Source organism: Ctenocephalides felis, unplaced genomic scaffold, assembly GCF_003426905.1.
Source record: "Ctenocephalides felis isolate EL2017-DRISC unplaced genomic scaffold, ASM342690v1 CF-g0.4_SCAFFOLD_00845, whole genome shotgun sequence".
Lineage (NCBI taxonomy): Eukaryota > Metazoa > Arthropoda > Insecta > Siphonaptera > Pulicidae > Ctenocephalides > Ctenocephalides felis.
The window spans coordinates 93173644-93193745 of record NW_020536999.1 but is presented as its reverse complement, the minus strand read 5'-3'; the positions used below and the strand labels follow the sequence as shown (position 1 = coordinate 93193745).

At 29.2% G+C, this 20102-nt stretch overlaps 2 protein-coding genes across 2 annotated transcripts in view; both read right to left on the bottom strand.

Moving 5' to 3' along the window:
• Positions 1-20102, bottom strand: part of LOC113363889 — an 87231-nt gene that overhangs the window by 59942 nt on the left and 7187 nt on the right. The window lies entirely within an intron of this gene.
• Positions 14194-18931, bottom strand: LOC113363062. Its single transcript, XM_026605550.1, has 10 exons — positions 18860-18931; positions 18512-18638; positions 18177-18311; positions 17980-18104; positions 15449-15598; positions 15324-15382; positions 14981-15032; positions 14693-14900; positions 14406-14462; positions 14194-14344 (listed from the first exon to the last, which is right to left on the bottom strand). Exons 1-10 carry the CDS (start codon positions 18929-18931, stop codon positions 14268-14270), a joined length of 1062 nt encoding a protein of 353 aa, XP_026461335.1. The 3' UTR covers positions 14194-14267.

Sequence of the window (20102 nt, the reverse complement as noted above, 5' to 3'; positions counted from 1 at the left end):
TCGTGCGTTCTGGAGTTATATCGTCAGGAAGGAAAATCCGATTTATTTTTACATATATATATATATATATATATATATATATATATATATATATGATCAAGATAATTATTGTACTTAAAATTTCTACCTTTACAAGTTGAAAAAGCAATATCAATTAACTATTAATTAATATGAAACTATATGAAGCCCTGCCTTTAGTGTATTATATATTCATACATATATACATATATACATATTATTAATAATAATATCTCATAAGTATTACGTTTACAAATCCTTTTAGCAATGCAAATGTGAATTTCAAATTATATGTGATGATAATTCCATAAGCTCTCGACATAAATGAAGAGATATTAATATTTTGCAATGTACTCAAAAACGTAATTAGTATTTCAGATTGTAAAATTAAAATGTTCATTTAAATTAAAAATTAATTTTGAATTTTCAATCTGTTTTGTGATAAACTGTACCCACGTCTACAATTTTAATTTATAAATTTATTATACATATTCTAATATTGTCTAGGCTCATAAGTAAATTGAAATTTTTGGCAGATGACAGTTTTCATTTGTTTTCCATGCCAGACTCAAATATTTTCAATGCAAACGATGACGTATCGTTTTTTAAAAAAATTTTCATTTATTTTTACAATATTACTTTATTTTTTTATTCACATACATCCTAAAAACTTCCCTTAACAAACTTCAGAAAGATTTATCAAAATCCGAATAATCGTTTAGGAGAAGCATATTTACATACATCACTACAAAATAAGTTTATATATATATATATATGTAGCGACCTGTCAACACACGTCGCATTTTAACTTGACAGATGTTCATTATTTGAAGCTCATCATAGTGTCAGCTCAAAAACAAAAAGTTCAAGTGTCAGATCAGATCTCGTTTTTGTTTGCTCAATGTTCGAAATGCCAAAATAATTCTTAACTTTTTTCCTTTTTTTATTATAAATACTGAAATAACATCTACGTTTTTGTAAATGATCAATATAATCACACATAGTGTTATTACTATTGTCATAATAAACAATATTCGTAGTATAGAGAACACGAGTTTCTTTATATATATATATATATATACTAGCTGACCCGGCAAACTTTGTTTTGCCATAAAAAATATTTCTAGTATGAAAATAACTAACTGATTGCAAATGTGGTGCATAAATAAAAGGAGCAGTTAACAAAAAATATATGAATAGTTTACTCGCTGCATAGCATGCCACATATAAATGTCCCTTACTAGCCTTAGCAAGTTTTCAAAGTAAAACTTCTTTAGGCGCGACTAGGGTGTAAATCCGTACAAATGCAACAGAAGTGCGTTACGGCCGAGTCGAGTGCCAATGATTCGTCATTTGCTCTCGATGATATCATTTCTATACGGGTCGATTGTGATGGGCCGTCGTATCATGTATCGTTGTATGCGTGACTTTGTACGTGCGTACGTAACTGAAAGTGTGAAGCATATTGTTCATTTTTTCGTGTTACATTTCACTACATTTTAAGGTTAAATAGTAATACAAATCATGAGTTAATAAAAATGTCAGGATCGGAAAAATATTTTAAATAATTATAGTGCAAATAATAAAACAAATAAAAAATCTGTGACGTGTAAGAAACGTAAGTTTTTTGAAGAAATTAGTATTATTCGAGGTTTTCGAGGTTACTATATAGTATATACCTTTGAGGTTATTACTATAATAGAAAATATCTTTATAGGTAAGACAGATATTACAGCTGTTCAACTAATGAGATTGTATCGTCAGCAAAACAGTAAAAAACAGATACAAGCTGTCAATGAATGCATGTTAATTTTATTACATTAAGTTCTTCAAACACAATTACATGATGAGTGAAATTGTGAAAACAATATTTCTTTAGGCGTTTTTTTTGTGATTGCTATAACTCATCCTTCAGATAATAAATATTGCCCTTATAGTTGTATTATACTCGTTAAAACCTTTCAAACGATACCCAACATGTCAAAATAGTTGGATTTCCTCCAAAAGGTTCCGTATCGTCACTCCTTTCACAAACATCGAACTTCTCCCGAATTTCCTACAAATTTCCAAACAATTTCAATTACATCCAGTGTTAATCAGTCCATGAACTACTTTTAGTGCTTTCGGCATAATGCACAACAATCTCTAACAATGAAATGTTCATTTGAAATTGCAATTTAGTTTTGCAGTTTGCTGCTGAACTGTTTTTGATGTACAAGTAGGCGTATGTATTTATTTCTGCGTGAATTCAGAGGAATATAATGGTCAGTGGATACTCAAAGCGAGTGCTTGTCAAATTATCTTCTGAACCAATAAATTCATATATTATATATATATATATATATATATATATATATATATATTTGAATATGGTTTCGATAATAATTCAGAAACTCATAACAACTGGTGCATGTTGCAAATTATTGCAATCTGATGAACTTATATGGGTTGCAGGTGCTTTTATATAGGTCAGGGGTAGTAAAACTTTATTATTACAAATATTTTCATCTATTATCGAGAGATAATGAAAGAAAAAAGAGTGCGCGTAAGGTTCACACGCGATTGAAGCAAAACTTATTTGCTACTGTACAAGATTACATATAAGTAAAAATAAATACATCATATAACAATTTTGAATTATGTTTATTAGTAATAAGGTAATACACATTTATTAGTGTCAACCATTATACACATTTATATAATTATAAATTATAAATCATATATTTATAATAGCATTAAAAATTTGTATAATATTTAAAAACAATAATGTAATTGAAGTCATACTTCAAATCGGTTTGTCATTGTAATTAGCATTTAGAAATAAACCTTCATTAGGGAAATGAAGTAATTGCTGATTCCTGAATTCTATAATATTTGTTCACACAAATATTGTTTTCGCAACTTCACTCATCATGTAATTGTATTTGAAGAACTTCATGTAATCAAAATTAACAAACGTTCATTGACTGCTTGTATTTTTTTACTTTTTCGCTGGCGATATAAACTCATTCTTTGAACAGCTGTAGTATCTGTCTTACCTATTAAAATGTTTTCCATTTTAGTAATAACCCTAAAGGTGTATAGTAACCTCGAAAAGTACATCGAATAATACATTTTACTTCAATAAACTTACGTTTCTTACACGGCACAGATTTTTGATTTGTTTTATTATTTGCACTATAATTATTTATGGGGGACAGGATAAAATATTTTGCTGATCCAGACATTTTTATTAACTCAAGATTTGTACTACTATTTAACCTTAAAATGTCATGATATGAAACATAAACTAGCTGTAAGTGGAATTCTGTCTTAAGGCAATTAGGGCATCGTGCCTTGAGGCAAATTGCTGAAACTTCCCGTACCAAAAATTATTATTTTTTAAAAACGATTAACATTTTTGAAAAAAATTTACTTCGAAAAAAATAGATTTTTGAGAAACTATAAATTTGACAAAAAATTACTTTTTTTAAAAAAAAAAATATTTGAAAAAAAAATTTTTTTTGAGAAAAAAAATTTTTTTTTTAAGCAAAAAAATTTTTTGAATAAAAATGTTTTTTTCATTTTCACATATTTTGGAAATTCTGAACTTTTTTTCAAAGCAATCGCACTGCTTGAACTGCATAGAGACGAAATGTCAAAGCTCGCAAGTGCCGCGCCGCCGTCTAACACACAAGCAGTGGTACGGAACCCATAGAAATATAAAAAAAAAAATTATAATTATTGTTAAAATATCTGATAATTTGATGTGCATATGTCTAATGATCATTTTTAACTGCCGAATGGCATTTTTTTTTACTTTTTTCATTAGATCTTCGAAACCGCTAGACCTGCCTTCATGAAAATTTGATCAATTCTACATCTTGTAAATACAAGTAAAATGTTCTTTGAATTATTCAAATCGGACGCTTCGTTCTCTTAAAAACGGAGGTACCGTTTTTGGCACTTTTTGCCCCGTATCTTCGGAATGGCTAGACCTGCCTTCGCCACGTCTCCTCATCAATACAAATCGAATGTTTTTTGAATTATTCAAATCGGTTGATCCGTGTTCCCGAAATCGTCGACGAAAATTTGTATCCGCACATACATACACACACGTACATACATACATACATACACACACACACACACACACACACATACATCCATTTTTTCTAAGGTATGCCAAAATGTTCAAAAACCTCTGAAACGTGAAGATATATAAAAATTTTCATTTTCGATTTTTTTGCGATTACTATAACTTGCCCTACGGGAAGTTAAAAACTTTTTAATACGAAACAAATAAATGCCGATATTACATTATTTATTTACAATATGCTTCACGCTTTCGGTGACGTACGCACGTACAAAGTCTCGCATGCAAAGATGCCTCGCACATAATACTACGACCAATCACAATCGACCCGTATAGAAATGATATCATCGAGAGCGAATTACGAATCATTGGCACTCGACTCAGCCGTAACGCATTTCCGTTGCATTTGTACGGATTTACATCCTACTTGCGCCTGAAGAAGTTTTACTTCAAAAATGAAATAAATAGGAAAAGAGGATAAATTATGTATGTATATAGGAAAAGTAGTGAAAAATTACGAAATGAAAAGAAAGAAAGTACTGCGAGAGAGTGAGAGTAAAAAAGTTAGAATTAATTAAAGAGACTGAGCCAAAAATTATTTGAGTGATAGCAAGAGAGTTAGAATGTAAGACAGAGGTAAAAAATATAAATAAAATAGAAATAAACATTCCAAAATGGAAGGAAGTTACAGCAACGTTAAGAATTTTTCATAAAATCAAGATTTGTACTACGATGTAACTTTAAAATGTTTGTTTACCTATGCCGATTTCCTTGTTGATATCGGTGCGCATGCAACGTTGATGCCGGTACGCATACAACGACAGATCTCTAATCACATACGCGACGACTAATCACAATCGACCCGTAAAGAAATGATCTCATCGAGAGCGAATGACGAACAGTTCGGGCGTAACATATTTCCGTTGCATTTGTACGGATTTACACCCTAGTCGCGCCTAAAGAAGTTTCACTTTAATAAACAATTAATTTTCAAATAGATGTTGATTAGCGACGTTTCAGAACAAAACTCGATTCCTACGAGTGAAACTTGATATTGAAAAATAGAATAACGACATTGTTGGCCCATGACGAATCAGTAATCCGTAACGCACTTCCGTTGCATTTTCTCTGATTTACAACCTAGTTGCGCCTAAAGAAGTTTTACTTCAATAAAAATAGTAACTCGAACATGGAAAGAAAATACAGCGAAAGAGTGAGATGAAGGAGATAGATATACGGAAAAGATTAAATGAAAAAGAGTGACAGAGAAAGTTAGAATTAATGAGAGAAAATGAGACAAAAACTGTGAAAGTGATAAATAGAATAAAGATACAGCGAAAGAATGAGAATGAAAGAGACATAATTACAGAAAAAGTTTACATGACAGAGAGAGACACAGAGAGTTAGAATTAATGAAAAAGAATGAAACGAAAATTATAAAAAAGATAAAAAGAGTGATATTGCAGAAAGAGAGAAGGTAAATTTATATATATATATATATATATATATATATATATGTTGTTTTTGCCGAAGAACTTTCATATTGCAATTTATATTTTCCTTCAAAACTATTGCATATAATTCAGTCAGTATTATTTTTCAAGCATTTCTGCGAATTGCACACGGATCGCTTGCAATTTATTGGAAATAAATATTCAAATATTTGAAATACGAAATGCAATTATCTAATTCATAGAAATTATAATATAAATTGCACAGATTGTTTAATAATGTAGGAAATATTTATTATAATTATAGAAATAATATTTATTTCAAAATAACAATTAATACATATACGACTTATATTTTTATTTTTTAATAATTAATATAAACAATTTTATTGATATTTGATGGTTAGCAAATTTGACACCTATTGTATAATTTTGAAAATTGTTCGAAAAACCCATTAAACTTTTATTATTATTATTATTTATTTCATTTAAAATACATCAAAGTGTCCTTATGAGTCTCACTTATATTTAAAATCCCTAAATTTAGCCTTTTTAATAATAAAAATGTTCAAAAAACCTGTTAACCCCTTGCATATGTCTATTTATATCTGTTGGAGCACCCCAAGGCAACGTTATGAGAGCATCTTATCACTTCTAAGTTTTTTATTAAAATAATTCTCCACACGTGTCGTTCTTTTGATATTTAAAAAGCACTTCGTGTTATTTTAACGCCACTTGCAAAAGCTCTGAAGCGCAAAAAAATAACAAGAAAAAATCGTCAAGTTGAGCTTTATGAGTAGAAAGAGTTGGTGTAGATTCCTTTGATGTTGGAAAATATTGTAGGTTACTTAATTTTCTTCAAATATTTTAAATATGTCATTCATATTAATCGAATGGTTTTTGAAATTATAGAAGATAAGCATTTGGACGTCAGGACTATACGAATTTAGAGTACTCCGAGTTGCTATAGGATCTAAAATGTTAAAAAAGTCTTGTAAATCATTCATAATTTTCTGTGAAAAAGAGTGATAATAAAATACAAGTGGAAAGAGAGTGAACATTAAAAAAAGAGACAGCAAAAAATTGAAAGAATGAAAGACCGAGAGAGCGAGAAAGAACGAAAGAAAGACAGAATAAGAAGATATAAAAGTAATATAGAGTGAGAAGAACGTGAAAGTGATTGAAAAAGAGTGTTAATGAAAAATGAGTAAAAAGAGATAATTTTGGGTATAGATTTTAGAGTATACCGGGATGCTGTAGGATCTTATGAATGGTTGTAAAAAAATTAATTTAAACACTTTGGTCTTGTCCATCATTCATAATAATCGAATAGTTTAAGATTTATAATAGTAATTAAAAATATATACACTTTATTGCATACTCCACTTTAGATTGCAGTTTTAAAGTTTACCGAGTTGTTAAAAGTCCTTATAATGTTAGACAGTATTTTAAACAATTCAATTTTGTACAAATTTGCCAAATACATCATTCATATTAATCGAATGTGTTAAAAGTTACAAGGCATATAATAAATAAATGCACTTTATATTTTAATAACAAAATTTAAAATTTATATATTTCAGTTCACAATTAAATAAAAAAATCTAAATCAATTCGGTTTTACATTCAAACAAAGTTATCTAAATAAAAGTATTCATATGTATATGTATATATATATATGTATACAGAAAATATACAGAAAAGTATAAAATTCAAACATAAATTCCATTTTAAAATAAAATTGAATTCAAAATGGATTCAATGAAGCATCAAGAAAGATTCTAATATGAATATTGATAAAAACTGTATATATATATATATATATATATATATATATATATATAAAATGATCAAATCATTCACCTGATAAAGCACAAACTTTTTATGTACGAAACGTATTGAAAGGTTTACAAATAACAAAACAATCATCAATTTATTTCCATTAAATTTATTTTCTCTATGGAATAAAACCCGGTTAAGACGATTTTTCAAAACACGTCTTAAGCGAGAAAACGTATTAAGCAGGATATCAACAATGTGTTCCTAAGTGCAGACATAAAATAGCGTATTAGGCGAGAAGTCGTACAAGCATACGAGGTTATACTGTAATTAATTTAAAAATTAACAACAAGAAATTAATAAAAAAAATATATATTATATAAATATTCAACATTCAAAAAAAATACTGAATTTGTTTTGAATTTCGTATATTTTTTTATATATTTCCGATATTATTTATATATAGTGAGAAAACAAATTAATTAAGATTCTTAAGATTCAAAAATGTTGGTACGGAACCTTTTTGCAAATTTCCAAAATTTTCAGCGAGTGGGGCATCATTTGAAAGGTCTTTCTTAGTATAATGTATATATAATAATATTAAAAAAATATTATGTTAGAAATTGGTTTTAAGACACTAAGGTATTATATATATATATATATATATATATATATATATATATATATATATATATATATATATATATATATATATAAATATATAATATACACCCTTTATAATATCAAACTAAATGACAGTTTTTTAATTGAAAATGTGTACATTATACATAGTTTTTTTCTGAACTAATAAAATTCCAAAAAATTGCAAAAAAATATTTTAAAGTTGATTGAAAATTATGAAACGAATTAAACATTTGAACCGTGTACTAAAGTAATAAGTTTATTTATAATATTACAAATTATTTCTATATTATTCGTAGTTTCTATAAATTTTTGAAGTTATTAAAATGGAAAATATTTTTAGACAAGACAGATATTACTGCTATTCAAAGAATGAGATTATATAGCCAGCGAAAAAGTAAAAAAAATACAAGCAGTCAATGATTGTATGTTAATTTTAATTACATAAAGTTCTTCAAACACAATTATATTTCTTTAGGCGGTGTTTGACATAATCCACTGTGTGAACGAATATCATAGAATTTATTAATCAGCAATTACTCCATTTCTCTAATGAAGGTTCATTTCTAAACGCTAATTACAATGACAAACCGATCATGTCATATTTGAAGTATAACTTTAATTACATTATTGTTTTTAAATATTATAAATTTTTTTAATGCCATTATAAATGTTGATTTTGAGTTATTAATTTTTATAGTAAAATATTCACTAATATTATTTTAATGAAATAGAAACAATATTTTCCAAAGTGAAATGGAAACATGATCGTCTTAAAGGAGTTTTTCTATATATATATATATATATATATATATATATATATATATATATATATATTATCACAACAGTGAATCACTTACCTAAATAATTAAATTTCTATGATGTAATATTTTTCTCTTGCATCTAAGTCACTTTAAACACTTTATTTACACAAAAATAGGTATAAATTTATTTTATATATTGTTATAAATTAAAAAAAAAAACCTTCATATAAATATTATTTTCATACGCGTAGACAAAAAGAAGAATGAAAAAATAAAGAAAGACAGGTTACAAATAGAATTAGAAGTTAGAAGAAGAAGCAAGGATGGAAGAAAGAAACGAATGAAAAAATGAAAGAAGACAGAAAATGAATAGAAATAGAAGTTAAAAGAAGGTTAGAAGAAAAAGAAGAATAAAAAAATAAAAGAAGACAGGAAATGAATAGAATTAGAAGTAAGTAATAAGAATGAAGTCAAGTTTTGAAAAAAACTAAATAGTTTATGATATATAAAGATAGTATAAAACAAAGTATAAGATAGTATAAAAGTAAAGATATTATGAATAAAATTTGTATGCAAGTCTGAATGCTCTAATTCGCTAAAAGGTTCCGTACCAACATTTAAGCTATCTGCTGCCTTGATTCGAGCACAAACAAATTTATTTTGTTTATTATTTTTGTAATATATCTCTGGCTAATTTCAGATCTTTTACAAAACTAAACAAATGTCCATCTTTTGTGTAAAAATAAGAAAAATATTTGTTACAGAACATTCTTCTGAGTAATTCTGCACAAGATAAATAAATTGCACTTTGCATATGGTACAGGAGAATATTAAATAAATAAATTTGTTCTAAGAATGGATTTGAGGCCGATGAGCCATTATATATATAAATATTTGAATAATTTTGCAACGATTGGCAACCATTGCGGTTGAAGATGTTCAAATATTTATATAAATAAAAAAATTTACAAATCTCAAAAATCCTAGTTCTAAAAAAAATTGAATCTTTTTTAAAAACTTAAATTTTTGGTACGGGAAGTTCCAGCGATTTGCCTTAAGGCACGATGCCATGCACCACTAGTTATTTATATTAATTAACTTGCCGTAGGGCAAGTTATAGTAATCGCAAAATAATCGAAAATAAAAATTTTTATATATCTTTACGTTTCAGAAGTTTCTGAACATTTTGGCATACCTTAAAAAAATGGAAGTTGTGTGTGTATGTGTGTGTGTGTATGTATGTGTATGTGCGGATACAAATTTTCGTCGACGATTTCGGTAACACGGATCAACCGATGTCAATTATTCAAAAAACATTAGATTGCTGTTGATAATGAGACGTGCTGATTAGTTTTCGGTATAGGCAGGTCTAGCCGTTCCGATGAGACGGGGCAAAAAGTGCCACAAAAGGTAAGATTTTAATAATTCAAAAAACATTTTACTTGTATTGGCAAGATGAACAAAAATTTTCATGAAGGTAGGACCAGCGGTTTCGGAGATATAATAAAAAAAGTAAAAAAATAATGCCATTTGGCGGTCAAAAATGATCATTAAACATATGCACATAAAATTATCAGATAATTTATAAAGATTTTAACAATGAGCATAAATTTTGTTTACGTTATGTACTAATGTTTATCCGTTAGACGGCGGCGCGGCGCGTAGGCGCTTCGATATTTTGTCTCTATGCAGTTAAAGCAGTACGATATTGCTTTAAAAAAAAGTTCAGAACTTCCAAAATATTTCAAAGTAAAGAAAACATTTTTTTCAAAGTCTTTTTTTCAAAAAAAAAATATTTTTTTTCAAAAATTTATAGTTTCTCAAAAATCTAATTTTTTCAAAGTAAAATTTTTTCAAAAATATTAATCTTCTTAAAAAAAATAATTTTTGGTACGGAAAGTTCCACTAGTATAATTTTAATTTCTGGCACATCTCAGCTGCTTTTCGGCAATAATAATGTAGTCATTACATTTTTCTTGCATATTACATTCTAAAATTATCTAGGCTCATAATTTCAGCTTAATTCAAATTTCAAGTGAATTGACATTTCTAGCAGATCAAATGTGTTCGATGTCAAACAATAATAAGTTGTTTTTTGTAATTTTTGTTATTTATTTGTACAATATTACTATAATTTCATCGTTCACTAAATCTTTAAAATTTTCTTTGACAAACTCTAGAAAGAATTATCGAAATCCGAATAACCGTTTAGGAGAAGTATCAAATCCTACATCCGTACAGAAGAATTTTGTATATAAGACATAAATACTATTTATTTCTTATATATAAAATTCTTTTCTACGAATGTATGATTTGATACTTCTCCTAAACGGTTATTCGGGTTTTGATAATTCTTTTCGGAGTTTGTCAAAGAAAATTTTAAAAATTTAGTGAACGATACAACTATAGTAACATTGTAGAAATAAATGGCAAAAATTACAAAAAAACACTTATCATTGTTTGTCATTGAAAATATTCGAACTTTAAGATTTAGTGTATTTATTAAATACAGATGTTAAAAAATATTTTGCACGATCACATTTATTCAGGAACAAAAACCATACCTGAAATAAACACTTGCTCTTTTATATTTACGTAACACCACTTATTTATTTATACATATTTTACATTTAAAGTAAAATATTTAATTATATATTATTACCATTTTAATATGTATTTTACGTCAATTTTATTATATTTATCGTCAGTTTTTTAAAAGAAATTTATTATGAACCCACTTTTGATATTTACACTCGAGCTGTTGGCTCGCTACTGAAGGATTGGAGGAGTTCCTTCTGTTTATATTGACTGGCCTAAGGCGTCTTTCACACGGGACGATAATACCGGACAGGCATTATTTAGAATTAGATAATTGTAGGCATTTGAATATAATAATAATAAATGGTAGTCTGCCCGAAGGCAGGTCCATGGTGTGAGAGCCACCGCAACAAATGATTTGTTACTTTGTCTGTCCACTTTATCTTTTCCATTCGCCTCCAGCACCACATTTCAAAACTCTCGAGGTAGTTTTTATCGACCTTTCTCAGAGTCCATGTCTCCGATCCGTACAGAGCTATTTGAATATATATAAATTTAAATATATTTTATTGATAATTCCTGGATTTTTTTTATGAATTGATTTATGTTTGACTTCCGATTATTCAATTAAAAAAAAACTAGTGAGGTATGGCATCGTGCCTTAAGACAATTTGCTGGAACTTCCCGTACCAAAAATTATTTTTTTTTAAAAGATTAACGTTTTTGAAAAAAAATTACTTCGAAAAAATTAGATTTTTGAGAAACTATAAATTTTTGACAAAAATTTACTTTTTTTTGAAAAAAATGTTTTCTTTATTTTGACATATTTTGGAAATTCTAAACTTTTTTTCAAAGCAATCGTGCTGCTTTAACCGCATAGAGATGAAATATTGAAGCGCGTAAGCGCCTTGTCGCCGTCTAACGCATAAACATTAGTACGGAACCTATAGGAATGAAAACAAAATTTATACTTATTGTTAAAATCTTTATGAAATATCTGATAATTTGATGTGCATATGTCCAATAATCATTTTTGACCGCCAAATGGCATTTTTTTTTTACTTTTTTCACTAGATCTCCGAAACCGCTAGACCTGCCTTCATGATCAATTCTTCATCTTGTCAATACAAGTAAAATGTTTTCAGAATTATTATAATCAGACACTCGGTTCTCTAAAAAACTGAGTTACCATTTGCGGCACTTTTTGCCCCGTATCTTCGAAACGGCACGTCTCCTTATCAATACGAATCGAATGTTTTTTGAATTATTCAAATCGCTTCATCCGTGTTCCCGAAATCGTCGACGAAAATTTGTATCCGCACACATACACACACATACATACACACACATATAGATCCATTTTTGCTAAGATATGCCCAAATGTTCAGCAACCACTGAAACGCAAACATATACAAAAATTTTCATTTTCGATTTTTTTGCGATCACTATATCTTACCTTACGGGAAATTAATGAAAACTAGTGGTGTATGGCATCGTGCCTTAAGGCAAATTTCTAGAACTTCCCGTGCAGTAATTAAACATTTAAGAATAAAAATAATCAATATTCAACAAAAAATATCAACTTATTTTAAGCTGATACTGCAACTTTTTACACTGTTTACCCCGTGTCTCCAAAACGGCTCGACCTACTTTTGCCAAAAACTATTCAGTACGTCTTCCCATCAAGATATTTTTTGAATCAATAAAATCAGATAGTCCGTTCTCTCAAAAATTGCTATTTTTTACACTTGTTTTCCCGAATTTCCGAAACGGCTAAACCTGCCTTTGCCAAAAACGAATCGGCACGTCTCCCCATCATCAGGATTCGAATGTTTTATGAAACAATCTAATCGGATGTTCCATTCCCTGAAAAAACTTATATTCTTTGCATTTTTTGCCCAGTATTTCCAAAACGGTTGGACCTGTCGTTGCTAAAAACTAATCAGCATATCTCCCCATCAATAGGAATCGAATGCTTCTTGAATAGTTCAAATCAATTGATCGGTGCTCCTGAAAACTTCGATGAAAAATTGTATCTACACAAAACACATACACACACTCTTATCAGTTTTAACTAAGGTATGCCAGAATGTTCAGAAACCTTTGAAACGTAGAAATATGCCAAAATTATCATTTTCGCTTTTTGCACGATTACTATAACTTACCCTACTGGATATTCATTAGCAAATCGGATTACCGGACATAAACTTCTACTTCAGGAAATGTTATATATATATATATATATATATATATATATATTTATATAATATCCGATATTCCAGTAATATTACGCAAACATGTCATGTTGTCACTTCAAGTGACATTTCTCACCTAGAAATGACAACCGATGGAATTTTGCGGAGATTTTATTTACACACCAATATATATATATATATATATATATATATATATATATATATATATATATATATATATATATATATATATATATATATATATATATATATATATATATATATATATATATATATATATGTATAATAAAAACAAATATAATCCGTAAAAATGTGGCGGGAATAGTTTTTTAGATCATTCATATCGGATGCTCCGTTCTCTCAAAAACTCGATTTCTATTTTCTGCATTCTTTGCTCTTTATCTCCGTAACTGCTGGACCTGTCTTTGCCAAAAACTAATCAGCTCATCTCCCTATCAATATAAATCGAATGTTTTTTGAACCATTCAAATTTGTTGATTCGTGCGCCCGAAAACGTGACTGGAAATTTGTATCCATACATACATACACATACACATACATTTTTTCTGAGGTATGCCAAAATGTTCAGAAACCTTCAAAACGTCGAGGAATGTAAAAATTTTCAATTTCGATTTTCCCTACGGGAAGTTAATAATTATTATTAATAATAATTATAATATCCATAAAAATAATATATATTTCAAAGCCCTGAGTTATGTAATGCTTATAAAATTCTTAACAATTATATGTATATATGTACATCTCTTTCTAACTCAAACGACTACTAATACTGCTCTCTCGCTCTGTTACCATAGTTGTACGGCTGTGCAGTCACAGGTCTCAAATGAGCCCTTGGAAGACCTTAAAAATAAAAAATTTAATAATATATATATATATATATATATATATATATAAATTTTACCTTGAGCATCGTAATCAGGCTGCGGAATAACTGGCATACGGCTTCCATACCGCGTAGCTAAAAAGTATTTTTTATTATTTTTGCAAATTTTATCAAATCCACATTTGCAAAAGAATTTTTGAAATACATTTATTATTGTACAAGTTACGAGTGCTTAACACACAATCGCACGGGATCATGACATCGCTGCCGCCTGCACTAGTATTAAAACTCCTATAACTCCGTCATTTGTTAACGGATTTTCAGATTTCTTTCACCAAAAGACGATTTAATTTTCTATTACTTACCAGGATTATCGTAATCCGTCGTTTGAGTCGGCGTAGGTTTTCTTGCAAATCTGGTGTTTCCTACGACTGCAGGTTTTGGCAACACTGGTGGTGGAGTTCCGTATCCTGGTGAATTTGGATTGCTAACTGGGTAATTCAAGTTGGAGCCACGGTCGTCCTGGTGACTTCGGGGCGAGAATGGAGGGTTTAAGGGAGATGGTTTGATTGGCTGGATAAATAGATACACATTAAAATCGATGAAAAATCAACAAAAGTAGTTCTAAAAAAACATTTAATTTCAACTTATACCTCATTTGGTCGATCGGACCAGTCGTAGGCATTGTTGTTGTAACCTTGTGGACTGAAAATAAAAACAGTTTTGAATAAACTAATTTTTGTTTAGATAACTCCGGGGTAAACTTGCTCTCTTATCTTAACGTAAGGAAAAAACACTTTCTGGTTTTTCAAGAACTAAGGTATTTTATGATAGAAATCAAGTGAGCAGCATGGTGTTCCACCGACGCATTTTATTCTTAGTAAATTATCTTAATAGATAAAAATTTGTGTTATGAAAAAAATCATATAAGAGACATGGTGTATCAAGATAAGAGAGCAAGTTTATCCAATTTTAAATAAAATTGATACTACTCACCTTTGATTATCATATGCGTCCAAATGTGCTCCCGAATAATTCTGTTGAGGGTAAGACTTCTAAAAAAATTATATTTTAGCACAAATAAATAATTACATTTCAATCATTTATCTTCTGGTACTGACCGTGTTTTCTTTGACATTGGTCATTGCTCGTGTCAGAATATAGAGAGCACAACCGGCGTTAATAATCCACAAAACAAAACCTCTCATTGCAATTCCGACGAAAATTGCCGAAACGTATGTTCCAAAATTGGTTTGGTTCATAATGCTATGCTGAAAATTAAAAATGATTAATACCAAGTTATTTTATGGTAAGCAAGTTCTCACATAACCTAGAATAATAAAGTAAGTTCAAGCAATTATCACATCTCATATAGAAAACATATCTTATCATAAGATAAGATTTTTATGCAGAAAAGTCTATTATCTCTCTCTTTCGCTATTTCTATTTTATTCAACTCAGTCTGTCTTATTTTGTCTTCATTCTTACTTTCTGCTCTCTCTTTCATTCCCACAGTCCTTTATTCTTAATTATTACTCACTTTCTTCTCATTACATTCTTAATCTCTCATTCTATTTCATTCTACATCCTTTTCTGATTTTTGAATTCTATCTCTTCCCCTAATAATCAATACCTGCTTTCTTCTCTTTTATTTTCATCGTCTTTCACTTCCTTACTCTTTTTATCTCTCTCTCTCTTGCGTTTTGACCATTCTTCCTGTCCCTGTTTCATTATCACCATCTATCTCTCCTTGTCTCTCGCTTTTTATCTCTGCCATTCTTACCTCCAGCCTTTTTTTTTCATTTTTTATCTATGATTCAAGATATCTATCCATGGATTTTTTAACAAAGTTTTTGCCGTTTTATCTTTCTCTTTTTAAAGTAAAACTTCTTTAGACGCGACTAGGGTGTAAATCCGTACAAATGCAACGGAAATGCGTTAAGGCAGAACTGTGCGTCATTAGCTTTTGATGTAATAATTTTTATATTGGCCGATTGTGATTAATAGTCACGTATGTGAATAGATATCTGTCATTGTATGCGTACCGGCATCAACGTTGTATACGTACCAATATCAACAAAGAAATCGGCATAGATAAATAAACATTTTAATGTTACATCGAAGTACAAATTTTGATTTAATGAAAAATGCCTGAATCAGAAGAATATTTTACGCCGGTACTTGAAAATAATAAAACAAATTAAACATTTATGCCGTGTACTAAACGTAAGTTTATTGATTAGAAATTATTTCTATATTATTCGTAGTTTCTATAAATCTTTGAAATTATTAAAATGGAAAATATTTTTTAGGCAAGACAGATATTAGAGCTGTTCAAAGAATGAGATTTTATTGCCAGCAAAAAAGTAAAAAAAATACAATGAATGTATGTTAAATTTAATTACATGAAGTTCTTCAAACACAATTACATGATGAGTGAACAATATTTTTTAGGCGTCGTTTAACATTTATTAATCAGCAATTACTTCATTTCTCTAATGAAGGTTCATTTCTAAATGCTAATTACAATGACAAACCGATCATGTCGTATTTGAAGTGCGACTTTAATTACATTATTGTTTTTAAATATTATACATATTTTAATGCTATTATAAATATATAATTTACAATTTATCATTATATAAATGTGTATAAAGGTTGACACTAATAAATGTGTGCATCACGAGTGTTACCATATTACTAACAAACATTATTCAAAATTGTTATATGATGTATTTATTTTAATCATTTTCTGCGTTTTCATTCTCACTCTGCTCTCTCTCTCCGTTCCACATAAGTTTCTGCACTCCTATTCTCTACTTTAATTCTTCAATCTCTACTTATTTCTTTCTTTTGTTTTCTGTATCTCTTTTCCGCTTTCTAACTCACTCTTTTTCGTTACCTGCCTCTCTTTCGTTTCCTGTCTCTCTTTTCAGCTTTCTAACTCACTCTCTTTCATTTCCTATCTCTTTTTCGTTACCTGTCTCTCTCTCGTTTCCTGTCTCTCTTTTCCGCTTTCTAACTCACTCTCTTTCATTTCCTATCTCTTTTTCGTTACCTGTCTCTCTTTCGTTTCCTGTCTCTCTTTTCAGCTTTCTAACTCACTCTCTTTCATTTACTATCTCTTTTTCGTTACCTGTCTCTCTTTCGTTTCCTGTCTCTCTTTTCCGCTTTCTAACTCACTCTCTTTCATTTCCTATCTCTTTTTCGTTACCTGTCTCTCTCTCGTTTCCTGTCTCTCTTTTCCGCTTTCTAACTCACTCTCTTTCATTTCCTATCTCTTTTTCGTTACCTGTCTCTCTTTCGTTACCTGTCTCTCTTTCGTTTCCTGTCTCTCTTTTCCGCTTTCTAACTCACTCTCTTTCATTTCCTATCTCTTTTTCGTTACCTGTCTCTCTTTCGTTACCTGTCTCTCTTTCGTTTCCTGTCTCTCTTTTCCGCTTTCTAACTCACACTCTTTCATTTCCTATCTCTTCTTCGTTACCTGTCTCTCTTTCGTTTCCTGTCTCTCTTTTCCGCTTTCTAACTCACTCTCTTTCATTTCCTATCTCTTTTTCGTTATCTGTCTCTCTTTCGTTTCCTGTCTCTCTTTTCCGCTTTCTAACTCACTCTCTTTCACAAAACTTTCTTCTTTTTGCTATAATGTACTTACATCTTTGAAATATTGGTAATTCATACCAAACATAACAGCCAACGCCAAATCCAAAGTGCAAATAAACAAAGTCAAGAATGACCAGAAAAATTTTATAGGTTTACCAATAGTATTATCACTGCCCTCTAAAAGAAAAAATAATAATTTAAATATTTATATTTTCCTTCTTGCAACCTTGTTGATAAATTGATACTTACTCTGAACCAGAAGCATGATGGACGCCACGAACCAGACAATGGTTGAGAATAAAAAGAAAAACATTATAATCGTATAAGACTGTGGACTTGTTTCAAGATCAGGGATGATAGGTGGTATACCACTACATGAGGAATCTAAAAAATAAGAGAGACTTTAAGATAAAAATTATGGTTTAACAAAGGTGATAGATTGCTGCACGTTGTGGTAGGATTATGTTGTGGATTAGTGTTTTGTTGATAGTGTATTGAGTTTGGTTGTAAAAGGTTATTGAATAAAGTATTATAGAAAGGTGTTTCAATAGAATTTGCAGGAGTATATTATTTTATGTACTTACCAAAAAAGAAAACAAATGCAGCTTGAGAAAAAGAGTCTCCATTGGCAACAACATCTAAGAATTCAAAAGCGCAAAAATATGAAGAAATCACCAAAACGCTTAAAATAAACCAAGCAATGGACTGACACTGGAAAAAAAATGAATAAATTACCATTAGGTGAAAATAAGAATACCTAAAACAAAGCTTCAACCCAAAATAAAACTTTCCACGTTGTTATGATATAACCAACCCAACCCAAACCAATAAAAACCAGTATATTATAAAATACATACCCCATGTCTATTTTTATTTTACTTTATAAACAGTCTAAAGAAGTTTCACTTCAACCAAAAACAAAATATACTTACTATACCCAACCATCCAGAAAGTTTCAAAACAGTCCCCAGCACATGAGACACTTGTCCTTCACCCTTGTCCATGGTACTATTTTCACTTCAGATTAAAATTTAAAAAATTTGCTCTGCGATTTTTTTATATTTTTTTTATAAAACTAGACATATTATTTAAACAAACTGCATAATTTGTTTAAACAAATTCGTTCGATTTTAGTTAAAAAATTGCGTTTGAAAATGATGATGAAACAATGAAAATATGCGAGGTGTTATCGACGAATGATGAGATAATGTATTATCGATACTTTTAATTGGATTAATTGATAACATATAAAATATTGATAGCGTGCAAGGTTTTCCAAATTTGTCACACAGACCAAAAATATTTCCGGATACTCAAAATGTAATAAACTAGGTGTAAGTGGTATTTTGTGTCAAAGCAAGTTAAGACGAAAGTATTCTAAACATTAATAAATATTAATTTTTCGAAGGAGAAAAACGTGATGACTTTTTTCCACTTTCTGTCCTTTTCTCTATGTGTATCTCTTTTTCTTTCTTTGTTTCTCAGTTTCATTCTCACTTCTAATATATCTATTTCATTTTCTATCTCTTTCTCTCTCTCATTATTTCTCTCGCTCCTCCTTTCGGTTTTTATCATTCTTTCTTTCTCTCTTTCTATTCTTTCTTTCTCTGTATTTCTTTCTTTCTATTCATTCTTTTCATCTTTTTCATTTTCACCAGAATTTTGTTTAGGCTGCACCGATATCAAAAATTTACTTAATATAACATTTATAAAATTTTTGTTTATTTTATCAGTACCATTCGCAATTGATATATTTCGAACAGTTTATTCAAAATCGGTTGAAAATTTTGGCAGAAACACTGACAATTTTTTGCATTTTTATAATTACAAAGAAACGGTTATGGTAATAGTTCAGCAAAAAAAAAATCGATGCAAGTCTTGGGTTTCAAACAAGAAGATAAAAATTTAAGTAGGAAGATTTTTAAACTAAGATTAAGGTCAACGTAATATAATATTATAAGACGTAACCCATTGCCTTTTGTATATCGCAGAACTCAATCAGAAAGATATTTTTACCAATTACTGGACTTATTTTTTTGAACTAAAGCTTCTTTAGGCGCGACTAGGGTGTAAATCCGTACAAATGCAACAGAAGTGCGTTATGGCAGATAAGATAAGAGTCGAGTGCCAATGATTCGTCATTCGCTCTCAATGATATCATTTCTATACGGGTCG